This window comes from Caretta caretta, chromosome 1, assembly GCF_965140235.1.
Source record: "Caretta caretta isolate rCarCar2 chromosome 1, rCarCar1.hap1, whole genome shotgun sequence".
NCBI classification, from domain to species: Eukaryota; Metazoa; Chordata; order Testudines; family Cheloniidae; genus Caretta; species Caretta caretta.
The window spans coordinates 323,114,285-323,133,793 of NC_134206.1; the positions used below are offsets into that span (position 1 = coordinate 323,114,285).

Consider the following 19,509-nt stretch of genomic DNA (forward strand, 5'->3'; position numbering starts at 1 on the left):
CTATAGTTGAACTGCTCCTTACTATTGTCCAGGCTGCCTATGTATGGCTTCTTAAGCTGTGGGAGCAAGGGTCTCCAAAGGTAACTGTCGGCATTTCAACATCCCCAACAGTTATTTTCTGGTCTGGGAAGTAAGTCCCTTCTTGCAGCTGCTCAAACAGCCAGGAGTTCCTAAAGATGCGAGCATCATGCACCTTTCCCGGCCATCCCACGTTGATGTCGGTGAAACGTCCCTTGTGATCCACCAGTGCTTGCAACACCATTGAGAAGTACCCCTTGCGGTTTATGTACTGGCTGCCAAGGTGGTCCAGTACCAAGATAAGGATATATGTTCCATCTATCTCCCCACCACAGTTAGGGAATCCCATTGCACCAAAGCCATCCACTATGACCTGCACATTTCCCAGAGTCGCTACCCTTGATATCAGCAGCTCAGTGATTGTGTTGGCTACTTGAATCACACCAGTCCCCACAGTAGATTTGCTCACTCCAAATTGATTCCTGACTGACCGGTAGCAGTCAGGCATTGCAAGCTTCCACAGGGCTATCACCGCTCATTTCTCAACTGTCAGGGCAGCTCTCATCTTGGTATTCCTGCACTTCACTTGACTTATGAGGAGAGGCTGAGGGAACTGGGATTCTTTAGTCTGCAGAAGAGAAGAATGAGGGGGGATTTGATAGCTGCTTTCAACTACCTGAGAGGTGGTTCCAGAGAGGATAGTTCTAGACTATTCTCAGTGGTAGAAGAGGACAGGACAAGGAGTAATGGTCTCAAGTTGCAGTGGGGAAGGTTTAGGTTGGATATTAGGAAAAACTTTTTCACTAGGAGGGTGGTGAAACACTGGAATGCGTTACCTAGGGAGGTGGTAGAATCTCCTTCCTTAGAAGTTTTTAAGGTCAGGCTTGACAAAGCCCTGGCTGGGATGATTTAATTGGGGATTGATCCTGCTTTGAGCAGGGGGTTGGACTAGATGACCTCCTGAGGTCCCTTCCAACCCTGATATTCTATGATTCTATGATTCAGGGTGGGGGAAAGCAGCTCACAGAGTTCCAGGAAAGCGGCCTTACGCATGCAAAGATTTCGCAGCCACTGGGAATCATCTCATACCTACAAGACTATGCGGTCCCACCAGTCTGTGCTTGTTTGCCGGGCCCAGAATCAGCATTCCACTCTAACAACCAGCCCCACTGCCACCATGATGTCCCAATTGCCACAGCCTGTGCTTTCAGGAACATCTGTGTCCATGTCCTCCTCACAATCGTCCTCGTGCTGCCATCTCTTAGCCAGGTTCTGCACATACCACAGTATAATGCACGAGGTGTTTACAATGCTCGCAACAGCAGTGATGAGCTGAGCAGGCTCCATGCTTGCCGTACTATGGCGCCTGCACGGGTAACCCAGGAAAAAAGGCACTAAATCATTGTCTGCAGTTGCTTTCATGGAGAGAGGGAGGGGAGACTGACGACATGTACCCAAAGCCACCCATGACAATGTTTTTGCCCCATCAAGCATTGGGAGCTTAACGCAGAATTCCAATGGAGACTGCGATAACTCTGGGATAGCTTCCCACAGTTCACCTCTCCGTGAGTCGATGCTAGCCACGGTAGTGAGTATGCACTCCATTGACTTAACGTGCTTAGTGGGGACATACACAATCGACTGTATAAAATCAATTCCTGAAAATCGACTTCTATAAAATCGACCTAATTTTGTAGTGTAGACATACCCTTAGTAAGGTAACTAAAGATGTATGAATTTAGGATTGGCTACAGCATTATTTTTGGTGTGTGATCTGAAGTATCTATTGACCTTGGTAAGTGACTAGCCGCCTGGGCCTGGAAGAACTCAATGTGTGGTGAATTTGGTATCAATAACCTTTCATCATGAATAGGGTGACCAGATAACTGTGAAAAAATGGGACGGGGGTGGTGGGTAATAAGCGCCTATGTAAGAAAAAGTCCTAAAAAACTTTAAAAACGGGACATCTGGTCACCTGAATCATGAAGTCCATTTTGCCTGGGTGGTAATAAGTGGCTAGAGTACCTAAGGATATGGTCTGTACTCTGTGGTAAAACTAGTATAGTGGTCCAGCAGTGAACCTTTATTACTGGCTTGGTGAAATCAAATGATAGAATATACCACCAGTTTGGGGTGTCTACCCTCTTTTCTGACAATCAGCTCTCTCAGCTGTGACCCATTCTAGGTACAGTGACAGATATACCTACTATAAAAATTACTTTGTTTTAAGTGGAATCAAAACAAGTTCTGCAAGTGAGTTAGTCGTCACATTCAAGTCTTGGTGCACCAGCAATTATAGAAAGAAGTGGGCATGGTGAGGTTCCAAGTGTTCACATGTATATTCTTGTCTTAAAACTTTGCCCTCCCCCCAAAATGTGAGTGATGTCACACAGTAAAGAGTGCTTCTACTTTGAAACATGACTAAAATGGCATTGTAGGCATTCCATATCAAATGTGCTCAGTTTACAAGTTAAAAAATATTTGGAATTTTAAATTTTATTTTGGGAGTTATGATGCATTTGGGGGGAAGAGCAGGGGATGGGGTTGAGAAGAGTTTAATGGGTTTGGTTACTTGTTTTTAACTGTCAGGCCTGCTAATCCAACTTGGACTCAATGGCAAACTGAATTCCTTCCCTCAGATATCAGCATTAGTAATAGAGTTCCCCCAGATGAAATTAAGTCCTCAATTACAACCTGTGCAACCCCTCCATCTTCAGACTATGCACTCAAAACAGTTGCTGTGCAAGAACCGAATTCAGCTCACTCAGTGTTAGCTTCGCAGTGCTAACTGGAAGAAAAAGAAAAAAGGCATTTTTTTTCAATATATGCAGGGACCAGACCCGTTGAATAAAAAGATGCCATGTTTTTAGTCCGTTTTCAAAGTACAACACTTCTATTTAGGCCAAAGATGCCCACTGTAAAGTTTTTAAGGAGTTCAAAGGAATAGTTGTATTCCATGCTAACATTTACAACCTGCAAACAGCAACTGAAAAGAGTTTAACAGTGTAGAAAAAAAAACACAGGTGTTTAGACCTCATATGAAGGAATCTATTTTACATTTCTAATTAAATATTTGTAAGTAAGTTCTTTAAAAGTACAACACTATGTATGCATGTAGTATTTAAATATTACAGACAGAACAGCTTTAAATTACTGGGGAGAGGGGGGAAGAGAACCAGAGACATTAATAACGAAAACAAACCAAAACCAAAACTAACCTAATAGGAGGAAGACCAACCAATTATGCAAGATAATGGAATACAAAAAATAAGCCAGAAAAAAAAAATCTGCCATACATATGCCATCACAGACTAAATCACTTTGTCTGATAGAATAGAGTAATGTTGGGCAGCCTGGGATACATGGATCATGGAAAAGAATGCATTTGACAAAGTGACCATAGGTGATCAACAAAAATTGTTGATCAAAAAAGAAAATGGAAAAACTCACACATTGGGGCTCAGTCCAGATGACCCCATTCATCTCTTTAACCTTTCACTGGCGTACTCACCTTTTTCAACATTATTCTCAGGTTGCAACTATATCACTTCTCTATCTTGATTATTTGCTTTTCAAGCATTGTCCTCAAGCCAAGATGGCAATCATATGCATAATGTAATTACTAATAAAAAAAATATAGCCAGTCTGGGAGTACTCAGAAATTAATCATCTAAACAGTTAAAATTAATTGACAACAATTCTTACCTCTGTTACTTTGGGTTGAAGTCTTAAAGCTTCAGGATTCATACGAGGGATATCTATGTGAATCTAATTGGACAGAAAACATTTTAGAAAAAAATCAATAAGTACGTACAATTTATTTTTTTAACATTATTGAACTTTCATTTTTTCTTGACTGTTTTTGTTAGAATATGTATATAACCAGAAATGTATCCTGAGACCCTAGTCTGCCATCATTTAGAGTGGTGGCCCTTAAAAGTTTTCTAGGGCCTGGTCCACACTACTTAGTTAGGTGGACGCAAGGCAGTTTACATTGATCTAGTTGTGCATATGTCTCAAATTGATCTTCCACTGCTGTAAATACCCCGTTATGCCAACATCATAACACCACTTCCCTTAGCAGCGTTGAGCTACAGTCAATGTACTTCGGTCGATAAAGGGTAACTGTAGACACTGCATTACTTATGTTGACCTGTCCACCAGCAGCTTGACACAATGCCCCACACTGACCGCTTTGGTTACCACTGAATTCCACTGCCCAGGAGTCATACAGAAGCCCCCCGCTTCCATTTAAAGTAACATGAATTTTTGAAATTCGTTTTCCTGATTGCCTGGCTTGGCGAGCACACCTAGCAGCTCTCCATTGTTAAGTGCAACAGCCCAGCTCACCATGCTAGCTACACACTCCAGACACGCTCCTGCCTGTCAGAGACAGGAGATATTGGATCTCCTGGGCCTGTGGAGAGAAGAGACTCAGCAGGCACAGACCTGATCCAGTGGCAGAAACGTTTACATCTACGAGCAGATTGCTATGGTGATGAAGGAGAAAGGCTACAGCAGGGACCATCAGCAGCGTCACATGAAAGCCAAGGAGCTGCGACAGGCATACAAGAAAGCCAATCTATCCAATGCCGAGTCCCAGATATGCCACTTTTACAAAAGAGCTGCATGCCATTCTCAGCAGAGACCCCACCACTCACAACAGTACCATGGCTAGCTGCAAGGAGCCTGAGTCACAAGCCCCTGCTGTAAACAGCAAGGAGAAAGAGGTGGTGGTGTATTTGTTTTACAACTGCATAGGTTTCTTTAAAAAAACACTGATTTTGTTAGAGAATAAAATTATATTATTTGGAACACAATTCATCTTTGTTAGTTCACAACATATGCTGCTAACTGCTCAGCTGTTCCGAAAGCAGTTACCCATTATTGCACAATGTGACACAGCTCATAGAATCATTCACAAACAAAATTAACAGTTGCATTGACAATGTAAAACTGCCACATTTACAGCAACCACAACATGATTCCTACCAGCCACAAAGGAGCACATTACAGTACCATATACTTTCTGTCTCACTGTTAAAATGGTCTTTCAAAGCCTCCCTGAGATGTATAACTCCACAATGACCTCTTCTAATAGCCTTTGTATCTGGCTGCTCAAATTCAGCAGACAGCTACTCAACTCCTGCCCTCCACTCCAGCAGATACTTTTCTCCCTTTGCTTCACAGATATCATGCAGGACACAGCAGGTAGCTATAACCATTGGATATTTTTCTCACTGATGTCCAATCTTGTGAGTAAACTACACCAGTGACATAGGTGCCAACTCCTTGCACGCTCCAGAGCTGGAACACCCAAGGGGGGGAAGGGGGGAGAGAAGTGGACGCTCAGCACCCACCAACTGTAGCTGATCGGGGGCACCGCCAAACAGCTTGACAAGAACAACAACAAAAATGATTAAAGGTCTAGAAAATGTGACTTATGAGGGAAGATTGAAAAAAGATTATGTGGGGGACATGATAATGGTTTTTAAGTACATAAAAGATTGCGACAAGGAGATGGGAGGAAAATTGTTCTCTAACATCAGAGGCTAGAACAAGCAGCAATGCGCTTAAATTGCGCCTAGGGCAGTTTAGGTTGGACATTAGGAAAAACTTCCTAACTGTCAGGGTGGTTAAGCACTGGAATAAGTCTCCAATCACCTGTCATGGATGGTCTAGATAATTCTTAGTCCTGCCTTGAGTACAGAGGACTGGACTAGAAGACCTCTTGAAGTCCCTTCCAGTCCTACGATGTTATGATTCTATCACTATTTTAAACAATGTACCAGAAAGAAGGAACTTTTGGGACAAATGAAATTAACTGGATTTCCTAGGAAATGCTAGAGAGAAAAGATGAATGCAAATTCACACCTTTGGATCTAACCTTCTGAAACTATGACCTGAGGAGAAACCCATTGTCTGCTGATTATCTGAAGATCAATGCCCCAAGCTGCATAAAGAAGAGACTCAGGGCATGTCTATGCATACCATGCTGCAGAAGCAGACCTGTACCGATGCAGCTGCGCCACGCAATGCATGTGCTGAAGACACTCTAAGACAACAGAATAGAGCTCTTCCGTCAGCATAATAAAACCACCTCTGCGAATGCTGTGCACACAAGCGCTTATGTCGGTATAACTTACGTTGCTCGGGAGGGTGGTTTATTCACATTCCTGAGCGACATAAGTTATGCCAACATAGGCTGTTGTGTAAACAGCCTCCGATTCACATCTGTGCTTGTTGTAACTACAGAAAAACACTTTGGTGGGGTTTGAAAGACTTATCGCCTGCCAGAGCCCTTGTTGGAGTTGAGTGTGACCTCTAGTAAGCTTATTAGCATGCATGTAGGTTCTTTCATTGTTTTTAATATATGTTTTTCTCTCTAATGTTTTCACCTTCAGAATAAATATGCTTCCTTAGAAAGGGCTACGTGGTACTTTGTAACTCTGGGCAATTATGCTGTTTATAGCCTCTGAGGAGAAAGTAAAGTGCAGATGCAAGCCGTTTAGCCCATCTGGCTTGCTAGGCAACTCAGTGTGGGCAGGAAACAGTGTAGCCCGGAAAGACTCCAGTCAGGAGGGAGAGAGGTTGAATTCTGCCCAAGAGAGATGATGTCTTATAAGCCAGGAGCCTAAAATTGGGTACCCTTGCTGGACCAAGAAGGGGGATATAGAGGTGCAGTTGCCCTGAACTGTGACATGTTGGTTTTTAATTTTAAAATACAATCTCCTGTCATCAACAAACATGTTCTTGTATCTTTCTCCTGCTCTTTTAATATAATAGATTAGAGATGCTACACCAGCACTTTTGTTGGTCAGGGATGTGAAAACACACAGCCCTGACCCACATAGTTTCACCAACAGAAGCGCTGGTGTGGGCAACACTACGTCAGTGGAAGATGCTGTTCCGCTAACATAACTACTGCTACTTGTTGGGGGTGATTTAATTATGCCGGCGGGAGAGCTCTCCTCCCACCGGCATAAAGCAGCTCCACAGGAGACCTTACAGCGGCACAGTGGAAGTGGTACAGCTGTACTATTGTAAGGTCCAGAGTGTAGATATAACCTATATTCCTGTGAACTAATCATATGGGCATATACCCCTCTAGTGTCTAATCAATCTTCCACCACCCCAATGCATTCCAAAATCTCAAACCCTTTAGTGGCAAAGATAGAACACACCGATCATCTAAAATTTGTGGAAGAATTTCCACAATTGCATGCAGAACCATCATTTGGTAGCTTTAGGTGAATATGATTGTTTCATTTATCACATGTCCTACGGGGATATGTTAAAAGCACTTAGCTCATACTCCTCAACTTCTCCCCTCCACCCTCCATTAATTTCCTTACTTTCATTGAAGTAGCAGTCATAATTTCAAGTCCTCTATTCTAATGCTATAGCACCACCTCAAAGCATTTGGAAAAGCAACTTCGGGAAGACTGGGGAATAATCTAAAGACTCAATTGGAAAAAAACTGGAAAAATTACTGTTGAACTGCAAAGAAAAAGGTTAGCTGAAGGTCCCAACGTGAACTGGAATTAATACCAAAAATTAGTCTGTATTGTAAAACTGGTGTTCAGTGGGGAAAGAAAAACCTACAGATGCAGATCCACCCTGTTACAGTAAATATGTTAAGGGCTAGATCAGGGGCAGCAGGTCACAATATCCCCAGTCTGCCCACCCTTCTGGGGAGAATGTGAAGTATGACATGTATCTGTCAGAGCATAAACTCCCCCCAGCTATGCCACCGGGTGCACTTGGGGAGCAGAGAGTCAAAGCTCCGCCTTCTTCCACTCCAACCAGGGGCACAAAAACAGGGCAGTCCGGGGGGGGGGGGGGGGGGGGGGGGACTTTTAAAAGTGGGAGGGCTATGTGAGTGAGGTGCAGGGTACTGGGAGGAAGGGGCCGCGCGGGGAGGCTCCTACTATTAGGGAGCTGCTGCTGCTCTTGACTCTCCCTGCCCCATGAGATGGGGAAGCTTTCTGAAGCCTGTTTCTCCTCATGTGCAGGAAGTGGTAGTATTGCATACCAAGCGCCCTAAATGATTTAATATCTTGATATTTAATGTTTTACAAGCAAAGAAATAAAATTATTAACATTTTTCTAAATTACAGATCAATTAAAGATGCCTCATTATTACTGAACATCCTTTGCTAGATTTAAATGGTGGCAAAGCACAAAAATAATTATTGAACATATGGCTAAACAAAAATATCCTTCTGCTTTGCTATGAAGTAGTAATAAAGCAATATAGAACATACTGAACACGTTATCAAAAAGATTTTTCATGGAACTTTTAAGAGTTTCAGAGTTTTCAATAAGCTACTCTACCTGTCTGTATGTGTCTTGATGATTTTCATCATTTCTGGAGTCATAATATTGTTCAATAAAAGCAAAATATTCTTTTCGTTTTCTCTGTAAAGTGCCTTCTCTTCGGTCCACATTGGCGGGAAGATAACCCTGAAAATATGAAGAGGGAAAAAAAAGATTTCCATCATCAGATTTTTACAGGGATACAAAAAACACACAGTTCAATATGAAATTTATATTTCAAACTTTTTCAGATAAAAATATTTATTCCGTGTTTTAAAAGCAGAAATAGGTTGCAGCCCAAAATAAATTCTCTAGTTAACTTAGAACAAATGTACACAAAACATTGACTTTGTTATTTTAGGCTTTGTCTATGAAATTAGGTCAAATTTATAGAAGTCGGTTTTGTAGAAAATGTTTTTATACAGTCGATTGTGTGTCTCCCCACACAAATGCTCTAAGTGTATTTAGTCAGCAGAGTGTGTCCACAGTACCAAGGCAACTGTCGACTTTCGGAGCGTTACACTGTGGGTAGCTATCCCACAGTTCTCGCAGTCTCCGCCGCCCATTTGAATTCTGGGTAGAAATCCCAGTGCCTGATGGGGCTAAAACATTGTCGCGGGTGGTTCTGGGTACATATCATCAGGCCCCCCTTCCCTCCCTCCCTCCGTGAAAGCAAGGGCAGACAATTGTTTTGTGCCTTTTTTCTTGAGTTACCTGTGCAGATGCCATACCACAGCAAGCATGGAGCCCGCTCAGCTAACCTTCACCGTATGTCTCATGGGTGCTGGCAAATGTGGTACTGCATTGCTCCACAGCAACAGTTTATTGCCTTTTGGCAGCAGACAGTGCAGTATGACTGGTAGCCGTCGTCGACGTAGTCCAGGGTGCTCTTTTAACCAACCTCGATGAGGTCGGGGCGCCTGGGCAAACATGGGAGTGACTCAGCCAGGTCACTTCCCTTTTAAGTTTCATTTCATGGCGATTCAGTCCTACCAGCAGTGCACTGTCTTTTAATCTGCAGCCAGCAGAAGACTATGGACAGCAGTCATACTGCACCGCCTTCTGCCGAGCACCCAGGAGATGACGATAGCTAGCGGTCGTACTGCACAGTCTGCTGCCAGCAAGATGTATAAAGATAGATGAAGTGGATCAAAACAAGAAATAGGCCAAATTTGTTTGGTATTCATTTTCTCCTCCCTCCCTCCCTCTGTGAAATCAAAGGCCTGCTAAACCCAGTTTTGAGTTCTATCCTGGAGGGGGCCATTCTGTTTCTCACAAAGCCACCCCCTTTGTTGATTTTAATTCCCTGTAAGCCAACCATGTTGTCAGTCACACCTCCCTCCACCAGAGCAACGGCAAACCGTCGTTTCGCATCCTTTTCCCTGGATTTCCCGAGCAGGAGCAGACGCCATAGCACAGCAAGCATGGAGCCCGTTCAGCTCACCACAGCAGTTATGACCATTGTAAACACCTCGCGCATTATCGTGCAGTATATGCGGAACCAGCACCTGAAAAAACCAGGCGAGGAGGCGACGGCAGCACGGTGATGAGGACATGAACACACTTTTCTCTAAAACCATGTTCCCCCGTAATTTGGACATCATGGTATTAATGGGGCAGGCTTATGCCATGGAACGCCGATTCTGGGCTCGGGAAACAAGCACAGAGTGGTGGGACCACATAGTGTTGCAGGTCTGGGATGATTCCCAGTGGCTCCGAAACTTTCGCATGCGTAAGGGCACTTTCCTGGAACTTTGTGACTTGCTTTCCCCTGCCCTGAAGCGCAAGAATACCAAGATGAGAACAGCCCTCACAGTTCACAAACGAGTGGCAATAGCCCTGTGGAAGCTTGCAATGCCAGACAGCTACCAGTCAGTCGGTAATCAATTTGGAGTGAGCAAATCTACTGTGGGGGTTGTTGTGATGCAAGTAGCCAACTCAATCACTGAGCTGCTGCTATCAAGGGTAGTGACTCTGGGAAATGTGCAGGTCATACTAGATGGCTTTGCTGCAATGCGATTCCCTAACCGTGGTGGGGCTATAGACGGAATACATATCCCTATCTTGGGACCGGACCACCAGGGCAGTAAGTACATAAACCGAAAGGGGTACTTTTCAATGGTGCTGCAACCACTGGTGGATCACAAGGGACGTTTCACCAACATCAAGGTGGGATGGTCGGGAAAGATTCATGATGTTCGTGTCTTCAGGAACTCTGGTCTGTTTAAATGGCTGCAGGAAGGGATTTACTTCCCAGACCAGAAAATAACTGTTGGGGATGTTGAAATGCCTATAGTTATCCTTGGGGACCCAGCCTTCCCCTTAATGCCCTGGCTCATGAAGCCATACACAGGCACCCTGGACGGTAGTCAGGAGCTGTTCAACTATAGGCTGAGCAAGTGCAGAATGGTGGTAGAGTGTGCATTTGGACATTTAAAGGGTCACTGGCGCAGTTTACTGACTTGCTCAGACCTCAGCGAAACCAATATTCCCATTGTTATTGCTGCTTGTCCCACAATCTCTGTGAGAGTAAGGGGGAAGACATTTATGGCAGGGTGGGAGGTTGATGAAAATCGCCTGGGCGCTGAAAACGCACAGTCAGACACCAGGGCGATTAGAAGAGCACAGCAGGAAGCGCTGCGCATCAGAGAAGCTTTGAAAACCAGTTTCATGGATGGCCAGGGTACTGTGTGACACTTCTGTTTGCTTCTCCTTGATGAAAACCCACCCCTTTCGTTGACTCTAATTCCCTGTGAGCCACCCGCCCTCCTGCCTTCGATCACAGCTTGCTTGCAAAGGAAATAAAGTCACTATCGTTTAAAAAACATGTATTCTTTATTAATTGGTTATAACAATAGGGAGATAACTCACAAGGTAGCTCAGGTGAGGTGTGGGAGGAGGGTAGGAGGGAAGGAAAAGGCCACTTTAAAACTGGTTGAATGCCACCCTTCTGTTGCTTGGGCTGTCCACTGGGGTGGAGTGGTTGGGTGCCCGGAGCCTCCCACCCTGCGTTCTTTGGCGTCTTTGTGAGGAGGCTATGGAACTAGGGGAGGAGGGAGGGCGGTTAAGCAGGGGCTGCAGCGGCAGTCTGTGATCCTGCTGCCGTTCATGAACCTCCACCAGAAGCCGGAGCATGTCCGTTTGATCCCGCAGTAGCCCCAGCATTTCCTCATGCCTCCTCTGATCTTCCTGCTGCCACCTCTCCTCACGTTCATTGGCCACTGTCCTGTACTCTGCTATTGTGTCCCTCCAGACAGCTGTCAGTGTCGGACAACTGCATGAGCTCAGAGAACATTTCATCGTGTGTGTGTTTTTTTCATCGCCTTATCTGAGATAGCCTTTGGGATGGAGGAGGGAGGCTTGAAATATTTACAGCTGCTGGAGGAAAAAGGAGTGAAGTATTTAAAAAGTTACATTTTACAGAACAATGGTTATACTTTTTCATGGTGAACACTATTCACGTTACATAGCACATGTGATTTTGGTACAAGGTCGCATTTTGCATCTTATATTGAGTGCCTGCGGCTTTGGTGCTAGAGATCACACACGCAGAGCCAGGCAACAGAGTTCAGCTTGCAGACGGCCATGGTAAGCCATAGTCTTTCGGCTTCGGCAACCTTCAAAACAGCAGCCCTCTCCTTTCCCATACCAAGCGAAGCCCGTTGAGTTGGCTATTTATTGCTGCAGTTTTCCTGTTAACGTGCAGCAGCAGAAACCAAACTAACCCCCTTCCCCCATCCAATTCTCTGGGATGATCGCTTTTCCCCTCCCCCCACCGCCTGGCTGGTATCAGGGAAGATCCCTGCTAGCCAAACACGAACAGCTCAGCACCAATGGCCCCCCTTCCCACCGCGTGACTAACTGCAGGGAGAATTTCTTTTCAGCCACAGGCAAACAGCCCAGTACGAACGGGCACCTCTGAATGTCCCCTTAATCAAATTCCCCTATTTCAACCAGGTTACCATGAATGATATCACTCTCCTGAGGATTACACAGAGAGATAAAGAACGGATGTTGCGTGAATGCCAGAGAACACCAGGACCATACACTGCCAGGCTTTATCATACAATGATAGCAGATTACTTGCTACTAGCATGGCGTGGTAAAGCGTCCTACCATGGAGGACGGAATAAGGCTGCTCTCCCCAGAAACCTTCTGCAAAGGCTTTTAGAGTACCTCCAGGAGAGCTTCATGGAGATGTCCCTGGAGGATTTCAGCTCCTTCCCCAGACACGTTAACGGACTTTTCCAGTAGCAGTACTGGCCATGAATGCATCTCTAGTCCTCAGGGCTATTTAATCATTAAAAAACACTAGCTTTTATAATATGTATTATATTTATAAAGGTACACTCACCAGAAGTCCCTTCTCTGGCTTCACTGGATTGGGAGGGTATTTCAGTCAGAGTAATAGAAAGATCCTGGCTGTCGGGGAGAATGGTGTGCTGTGTGCTCTCCTCAAGCTCGTCTTCCTCCTCCTCCTCATCTGCAAAATCCTCAGCCATGGCGGAGAGTATCCCATCATCGGAGTCCACGGACGGGGTGGGGGAGGGAAGTGGTAGCGGCCCCCCTGTAGAATTGCATGCAGCTCAGCGTAGAAGCGGCATGTCTGGGGCTCCGTCCTGGAGAGTCCGTTTGATTCTTTGGTTTTCTGGTACACTTGTCTGAGCTCCTTAAGTTTCACGCAGCACTGTGTTGCGTCCCTGATGTAGCCTCTGTCCCTCATGGACTCTGAGATTTTTTGAAATGTTTTGGCATTTTGTCTTTTGGAACGTAGTTCTGATAGCACAGATTCCTCTCCCCATACAGCGATCAGATCCCGTACCTCCTGTTCGGTCCATGCTGGAGCTCTTTTTCGATTCTGGGACTGCATGGTCACCTGTGCTGATGAGCTCGCCTGGCCAAACAGGAAATGAGATTCAAAAGTTCCCAGGGCTTTTCCTGTACACCTGGCCAGTGCATCCGAGTTCAGAGTGCTGTCCAGAGCGGTCACAATGGTGCACTGTGGGATAACTCCCGAAGGCCAATACCTTCAAATTGCGTCCACGCTAACGCTAATTCGAAACGGCGATGTCAATTTCAGTGCTAATCCCCTCGTTGGGGAGGGGGTACAGAAATCAGTTTTAAGAGCCCTTTATGTCAAAAAAATGGCTTCGTTGTGTGGACGGGTGCAGGGTTAATTCGGATTTAACACTGCTAAATCCAACAAAGTCGTAGTCGAACCAGGCCTTAGACACTTTGGGAAGAGGGGGAGGAAGAAGAGGGGTCTTCCACTTAGCTGCTACCAGATATTCCTCACTCTGGAAGCTTGATGCCTGCAGCACTTTCGATGATCAAAATTTTGGATACCCAGTATGATGAAATGACCAGAAAACCACACTCAATTAGATGGGAACTATCACTAGGGTCTGAAAAAGAACTGTTTGTGTCTGCATTATGTATTGCAGTAAATTTATTCCATATAGTATTACAATGCAATCCTGTATGGATCTGAAAAGGCTAGAAGGGCAAGACCTAGTACCTTCACGTGAAGGATCTTTCAACTAGTCCTTTGTTTTTATTCCCAGTTCAAACTGAACACAAAATACAGCTTTAGACATTCTTACTTCAACATGTGCATTTTCAAAAACAGGATTTAAGCATTTTTTTTCTACAAGTAGTAATTACTCCTCAAAATGCAGAGCAGATGTTTGCCTTCCAAAAAGAAAACCACATAATAATTACGTACAGAAAATAGTAATGCTAAACGATTTTGTCAATTGCCAGATTTCAGCGTGGCCTAGGGTGGCCAACTTTCTAATTTGTGAAAACCAGACACGGAGCGGGAGAACCTCCCCACCCCCTGCTCCACCTCTTCCCCCGAGGCCCCACCCCTTGCTCCACCTCTTTCCCTTGATGCCCTTCCCCCCGCACTGTCGCTAACTGCTCTCTCCACCACCCTCCCCTGGCAGCTGAGCAGGGCTCTAGGGGCGGAGGAGTGAGTGGGGCAAGACGTTAGGGAAAGAGCTGTGCTCCAGGAATGTGGGGGTGTGACTGGGAAAGGGCTGGGGAGGGAGCCACGCTCCGGGGGTGGAGGGATGAGTGAGGCAGAACGGGGCAGGGAGAGCTGCACTCTGGGCAGGACAGGGGAGCTGCTGGTACCTCTCTGCTGGAGCCATTCTTGAGTATTCCACTGCTTCTCCAGGCTCCAGCAACACCTGCTGCTGTTCCTGCCCCTTGTGGGTGGAGGCCGGTTACAGCAGCTAACCAGGCTTTTAACAGTTTTAGCAGAGTTGACTGGACACTGCCCAGTTCCCTTTTCGACAAGACTCTCCGGTGGAAAACCAGATACCTGCCAACCACATGGTGGCCCTTATTTTATTCCTTTCATTTCATTCACTTAATAAGCTGCATGTTACTTTTTTCTCATTTAAAATAGAAAAAAAATGTACATATGCATATGCCCTTGCAATCCAAATTATCTTAGAACAGAACATATATTCAAACCCTTCAACTTATTTCAGGGATTTTATTAAACTATTTCAAAACATGAAAGCCTTAAAATGATTTTTTATGGCTATAAGTTCTTTTAAAAATTGATCCTCCTTTAGGATTAAGTAGTAAATATTAACAGTGACCTTGCCACAAAATACGGGCCCTTTCAAGTTAGGTATATCTTGCTGGGAAGTCAGATCCTACCTTGACAGAGTTATGTGATTTTTTTATTAACAGATTCACCAAAAAACATATTTGTGCCACTTTAAAAACTCTTCTCCCTGTGCCACAAAAGATCCCCTCAGACAGAGGGTAACAGTCCCTTCATGCAGTATCTATCACTGCTTTCCATGCAAACTGATAGTTCAGGTCTCCAGCTAAGTGTTTTATGTAAACACATAATACTATATATCAAAGGAAACCAAAAATATGCAGTTATTTATAAACCTTCTTAAAAAACAAACCCTATGTCAGAAGATGTTTCCATAATTAGCAAATGGAATGCTTCTTGAGTATTCAGATGCATATAAAATGAATACTGGATGCTTTGTACAGGAAGTCTAATTAAAGCAGTTGCAATTCAAACAAGCAACACTAGTGTTTCATCCGATTGCAAAGAGACGGTGATCACTGTCTCCTCAGTTCCAAATTTCATACAAATTGAGGAAGAGGGGCTTTAAAAATTACTTCAGTAAAGTGTCATTCTTAACAGAGATGGTGCTAAACTTAAAAGTAAATTTGATACCAAGGACCGTTGATATAAAAATGTTAACTGTATAATATCACATCACTCACCAGCACACAGAAATGAGATTAAATGCTGCATTTCCTGCCAGTACTGCTAAAAATCTTCAAATCTAATTAACACTTCCATATTTATTAACCAATGAGTTTTTTTAAAAATAGATGTTAATCATATTAGCCATAGATAGTCCTTAAACAACTCCTGGGTTTCATCAGAAAATCTGTTATCATAATGTATTAAGCCACAGCAAATGCAAATGAAAGTATAACTAAGACACTTAGCACAACACTACCATATTAAATTTTCACGTTCAATCCTACACATGTTACAAACTAAATTATTCTTTATAATTGCTAATATTTATGCTTTGTTTTGTAACATGAAACAATCATTGGATGGTTTTCTAGTCTATTTCTTTGGATTTTTGTTTGTTTTGTTTCTTTTTTAAAAAAGATAACACATTAAAAAGATAAAGAACAATCTCAATCATTTTTGTAGAATATTAAGAATTGATCAATTATATATTATTCCTCCCCCTCCCACCAGTCAGAAAATTACAGTATTAACTTAATTTTTTTCCTCTTTGTTTAATAGCAATTTTTTGATGGACGCACTGAATCACTATCTTAAGATACACAAAATGTTGTTACAATTTGGTAAAGTCCTCCATTTTCAGTACACTACGAACGTAGCTTGGCATGAAGTATGGATGGCTTTAACAGAAAACTAGGACACAGTGAGGCTCTCTCTCCAACAGAACAAGAATGTATTCTTAAAATTAATCCTATTTTAGGAGGCTATCAAACATAACATCTCCAGATCTTTCACCCCTACAACAGGTACCTCACTGAGACCATATCTTTTGAAATATGCCGACATATAGCTGGTTCCAGATATTTTAAATTACATCAGCATTTAGTCTCAAGATGCAGGCTCTCTGAATTCAAAATCTTGTCTCAATGCTTTGTGTTAAGTTAAATATTGAATTCTGGCTTTAAGAATAGAGTGACTATTTTTATAAAGACAGGTTTCAGAGGAACAGCCGTGTTAGTCTGTATTCGCAAAAAGAAAAGGAGTACTTGTGGCACCTTAGAGACTAACCAATTTATTTGAGCATGAGCTTTCGTGAAGTGAGCTGTAGCTCACGAAAGCTCATGCTCAAATAAATTGGTTAGTCTCTAAGGTGCCACAAGTACTCCTTTTATTTTTATAAAGTGTTGCCTCTATTAGACATGATAGTGGCAGTCCCTGAGCATTTTCTTGACTCTCAAATGTTTTCCATATTGGAAATTGTTTTGAACAGACACAGTAACATTACATAACCAGAGGTTTAGTGAGAAGCCTCTCAATTTGTTAATAGTAAATTGCTTTTTAGCGTATGTACCTTTAATACTAGATTTACAAGATGAGGGGATCTGTCTCTGGCCCCAAACAAATGGTTTATATTTTTTAAAACCAGTCTTCTGACCAATTCCAAACTACAATTGTTACCACTCCTCAGTTTAGTTTTGTTTAATGTTCTTCTTTTCCAAATGACCTGCATGGAAGTGAGCATACAAAGTATCATACTGAAGTAACACCTCCCCTACACAGTAGTTAAAACAGGAAGTGAAGACTACAGTATCCAATTGATATTGCAGGGAGATTTACCACTAGATGAAAAAGAAATAAGTAGAAGATACAATTTGGTCAGTAAGATTAACATTCCTACCATCCGAAAAAGTATCATGAGATCTTTTGATACCATTAGCACTCAGGACCTTTGTTTTTTGTGTCACCTTCCTAAAAATGTAGTAGAGCATTGATTAAATACCAACTCCATGAGGAAAGTCACCAGAAGCATTCTTTGATGGTCTCCTATCAAATAAGTGACCCAGGAAGACCCTACTTAGTATTAGAATACAAATTAGAAAAGGTACTGTTGTACTGGGTAATCGAGCTTAGTAATGCTCAGGAAGTCGCTGATGGTTTTGCATGCATGGGGTTCCCAAATTGTTTTGGGTCAATTGATGGGAACCATGTGCCTATTATTTGCCCCACCATAGCTCAGAATTTATAAACAGAAAGGGGTATTTCCTCATGGGGCTTGAAAGACTGGTCAACCACCATGCCAGGTTTACAGACACATACTAGGTGGTTTGGAAGGGTCCATGACGCTAGGACCTTTTGGAACACTGCTGTATTTAAATTAATGGAGAAAGAACTGTTTGCCCCCAGGGAACACTATGGACATTAATGGTATGGCTATTGCTCTGGTTATCCTGGGAGACCTGGCTTATCCTTTGTTTCCCTGGTTAATTAAGCCATTCACAGATAGCTTGGCAGAACGTATTTTGCATAGTATTTGTGAAAATAAAGGAGAAGCCTTAGCAGCATGTGGGAGGCTGAAATACGGAGTGGTTTCAGCAGCCGGCAAGGTGACCAATACAAAAACAGCTGGGCAATGTTGTCAGGGACATCTATTACTCTCATTTTGAGTCTCAGGCTTGAAATTGAGCAGCTGTACATCCAGCTGTTAATTCAAGGAGGGGAGGGTGGAAAAATGATTACTAACCTTCCATAACTGTTGTTCAAGACGTGTTGCTCATGTCCATTCCAATGTAGGTGTGTGCTTATCTCGAGTTTTTTTCCTTCAGTGGTATCAGCTGGGTCAGCTCTGCTGCCCCCTAGGGTCAAGCACTCATAGCAGCAGTATAAAGGGGCCCACCGACCCATAGTCCCTTCAGTTCCTTCTTGCCGGCTAACTCCAACAGAGGGACAAGTGGGGGGGGGGGGGGGTTGGGAACGAACATGAGCAGCACATCTTGAAGAACAGTTACAGAAGGTTAGTAACTGTTTGTTTTCTTCGAGTGCTTGCTTGTGTCCATTTAAGTGTTGGTGTCTCCCAAGCAGTAATGCAGGCGGAGGGTTCGGAGTTTATTGACATGCTAATTGTAACACAGCTCAGCCAAATCCAGCATCCTCTCTACCCTGTTGGATGATGTCATAATGAGATGAAAAGGTGTGGACTGATGACCACGCTGCTCTGCAAATTTTCTGTACAGATACTTGATCTACAAATGCCACCAAAGAAGCTTGAGCCATTGTAGAGAGTGTGCAGTCAGGGCAAGAAGAGATGGGACCTTTGCCAGGTCATAGCATATGTGGATACAGAAAGTGATTCATGAAGAAATTCTCTGGGCTGAGACTGGAAGGCCTTTCATTCGGTCTGCAGTGATTACAAAAAGCTAAATAGATTTCCAAAATGACATAGTCCTTTCTATGCAGAAGGCAAGTGCAAATCTGACATCCAGCGAGTGGAGTCTCTGTTCCCCTCTATTGGCATGTGGCTTTGGATAGAAGACTGACAGGAAGATATCCTGCTTACTATGGAATTGCAACATCACCTTTGGAAGGAATGGAGAATGTGGCTGCAATTGAACCTTGTCCTTGAAGGAGACTGTATAAAGGTGGTTCCGATGTAAGGGCTTGGATCGCCGAGATCCTTCTGGCAGAAGTAATGGCCGCCAGAAAAGCCACCTTCCAGGATATGTAGAGCACATTACCAGCAGTTCAAACGGAGGTCCTGTTAGCCTTGCCAACACCAAGTTGAGGTCCCAAGGAAGGAGTGGCTGCCGTTCCTGGGGGTATAATCTCTCCAGGTCATTAAGGATATGACTACAGATAGAGTTTGAGAAAACAGAACAGCCATTCACTCACAGGTGGAGAGCTAAATTTTCCACCATATGGACCCTAACAGAGGACAGAATTAGGCCTTGTTGTTTCAAGTGGAGCAAGTAGTCTAAAATGAAATGTAGAGTCAACTTCTAGCCCTCATCTACCTACAACGACTATGGCCATGAGTCATCTGGAACAGAATTAGTAGGGGAAGCAAAAGTGGATGGGAACCTGGGAGGCAGTAACATGAGATGGTCGAGTTCAGGATCCTGACACAAGGAAGAAAAGAGACCAGCGGA

General features: G+C 43.7%; 1 protein-coding gene across 7 annotated transcripts in view; it reads right to left on the reverse strand.

Annotated features, from left to right (window-relative positions):
• TBC1D22A (TBC1 domain family member 22A) overlaps positions 1–19,509 on the reverse strand; it is a 454,341-nt gene that overhangs the window by 358,359 nt on the left and 76,473 nt on the right. For 6 of the 7 annotated variants that reach the window (XM_075124482.1, XM_048836262.2, XM_048836265.2 and 3 more), the window contains 2 exons: positions 8,356–8,484; positions 3,724–3,786 (listed from right to left, as the gene is read on the reverse strand). In XM_075124482.1, coding sequence (XP_074980583.1) covers positions 3,724–3,786; positions 8,356–8,484 — 192 coding nt within the window. The remainder of the gene's footprint in view (positions 1–3,723; positions 3,787–8,355; positions 8,485–19,509) is intronic. The other variant, XM_048836263.2, reaches the window with a different exon arrangement.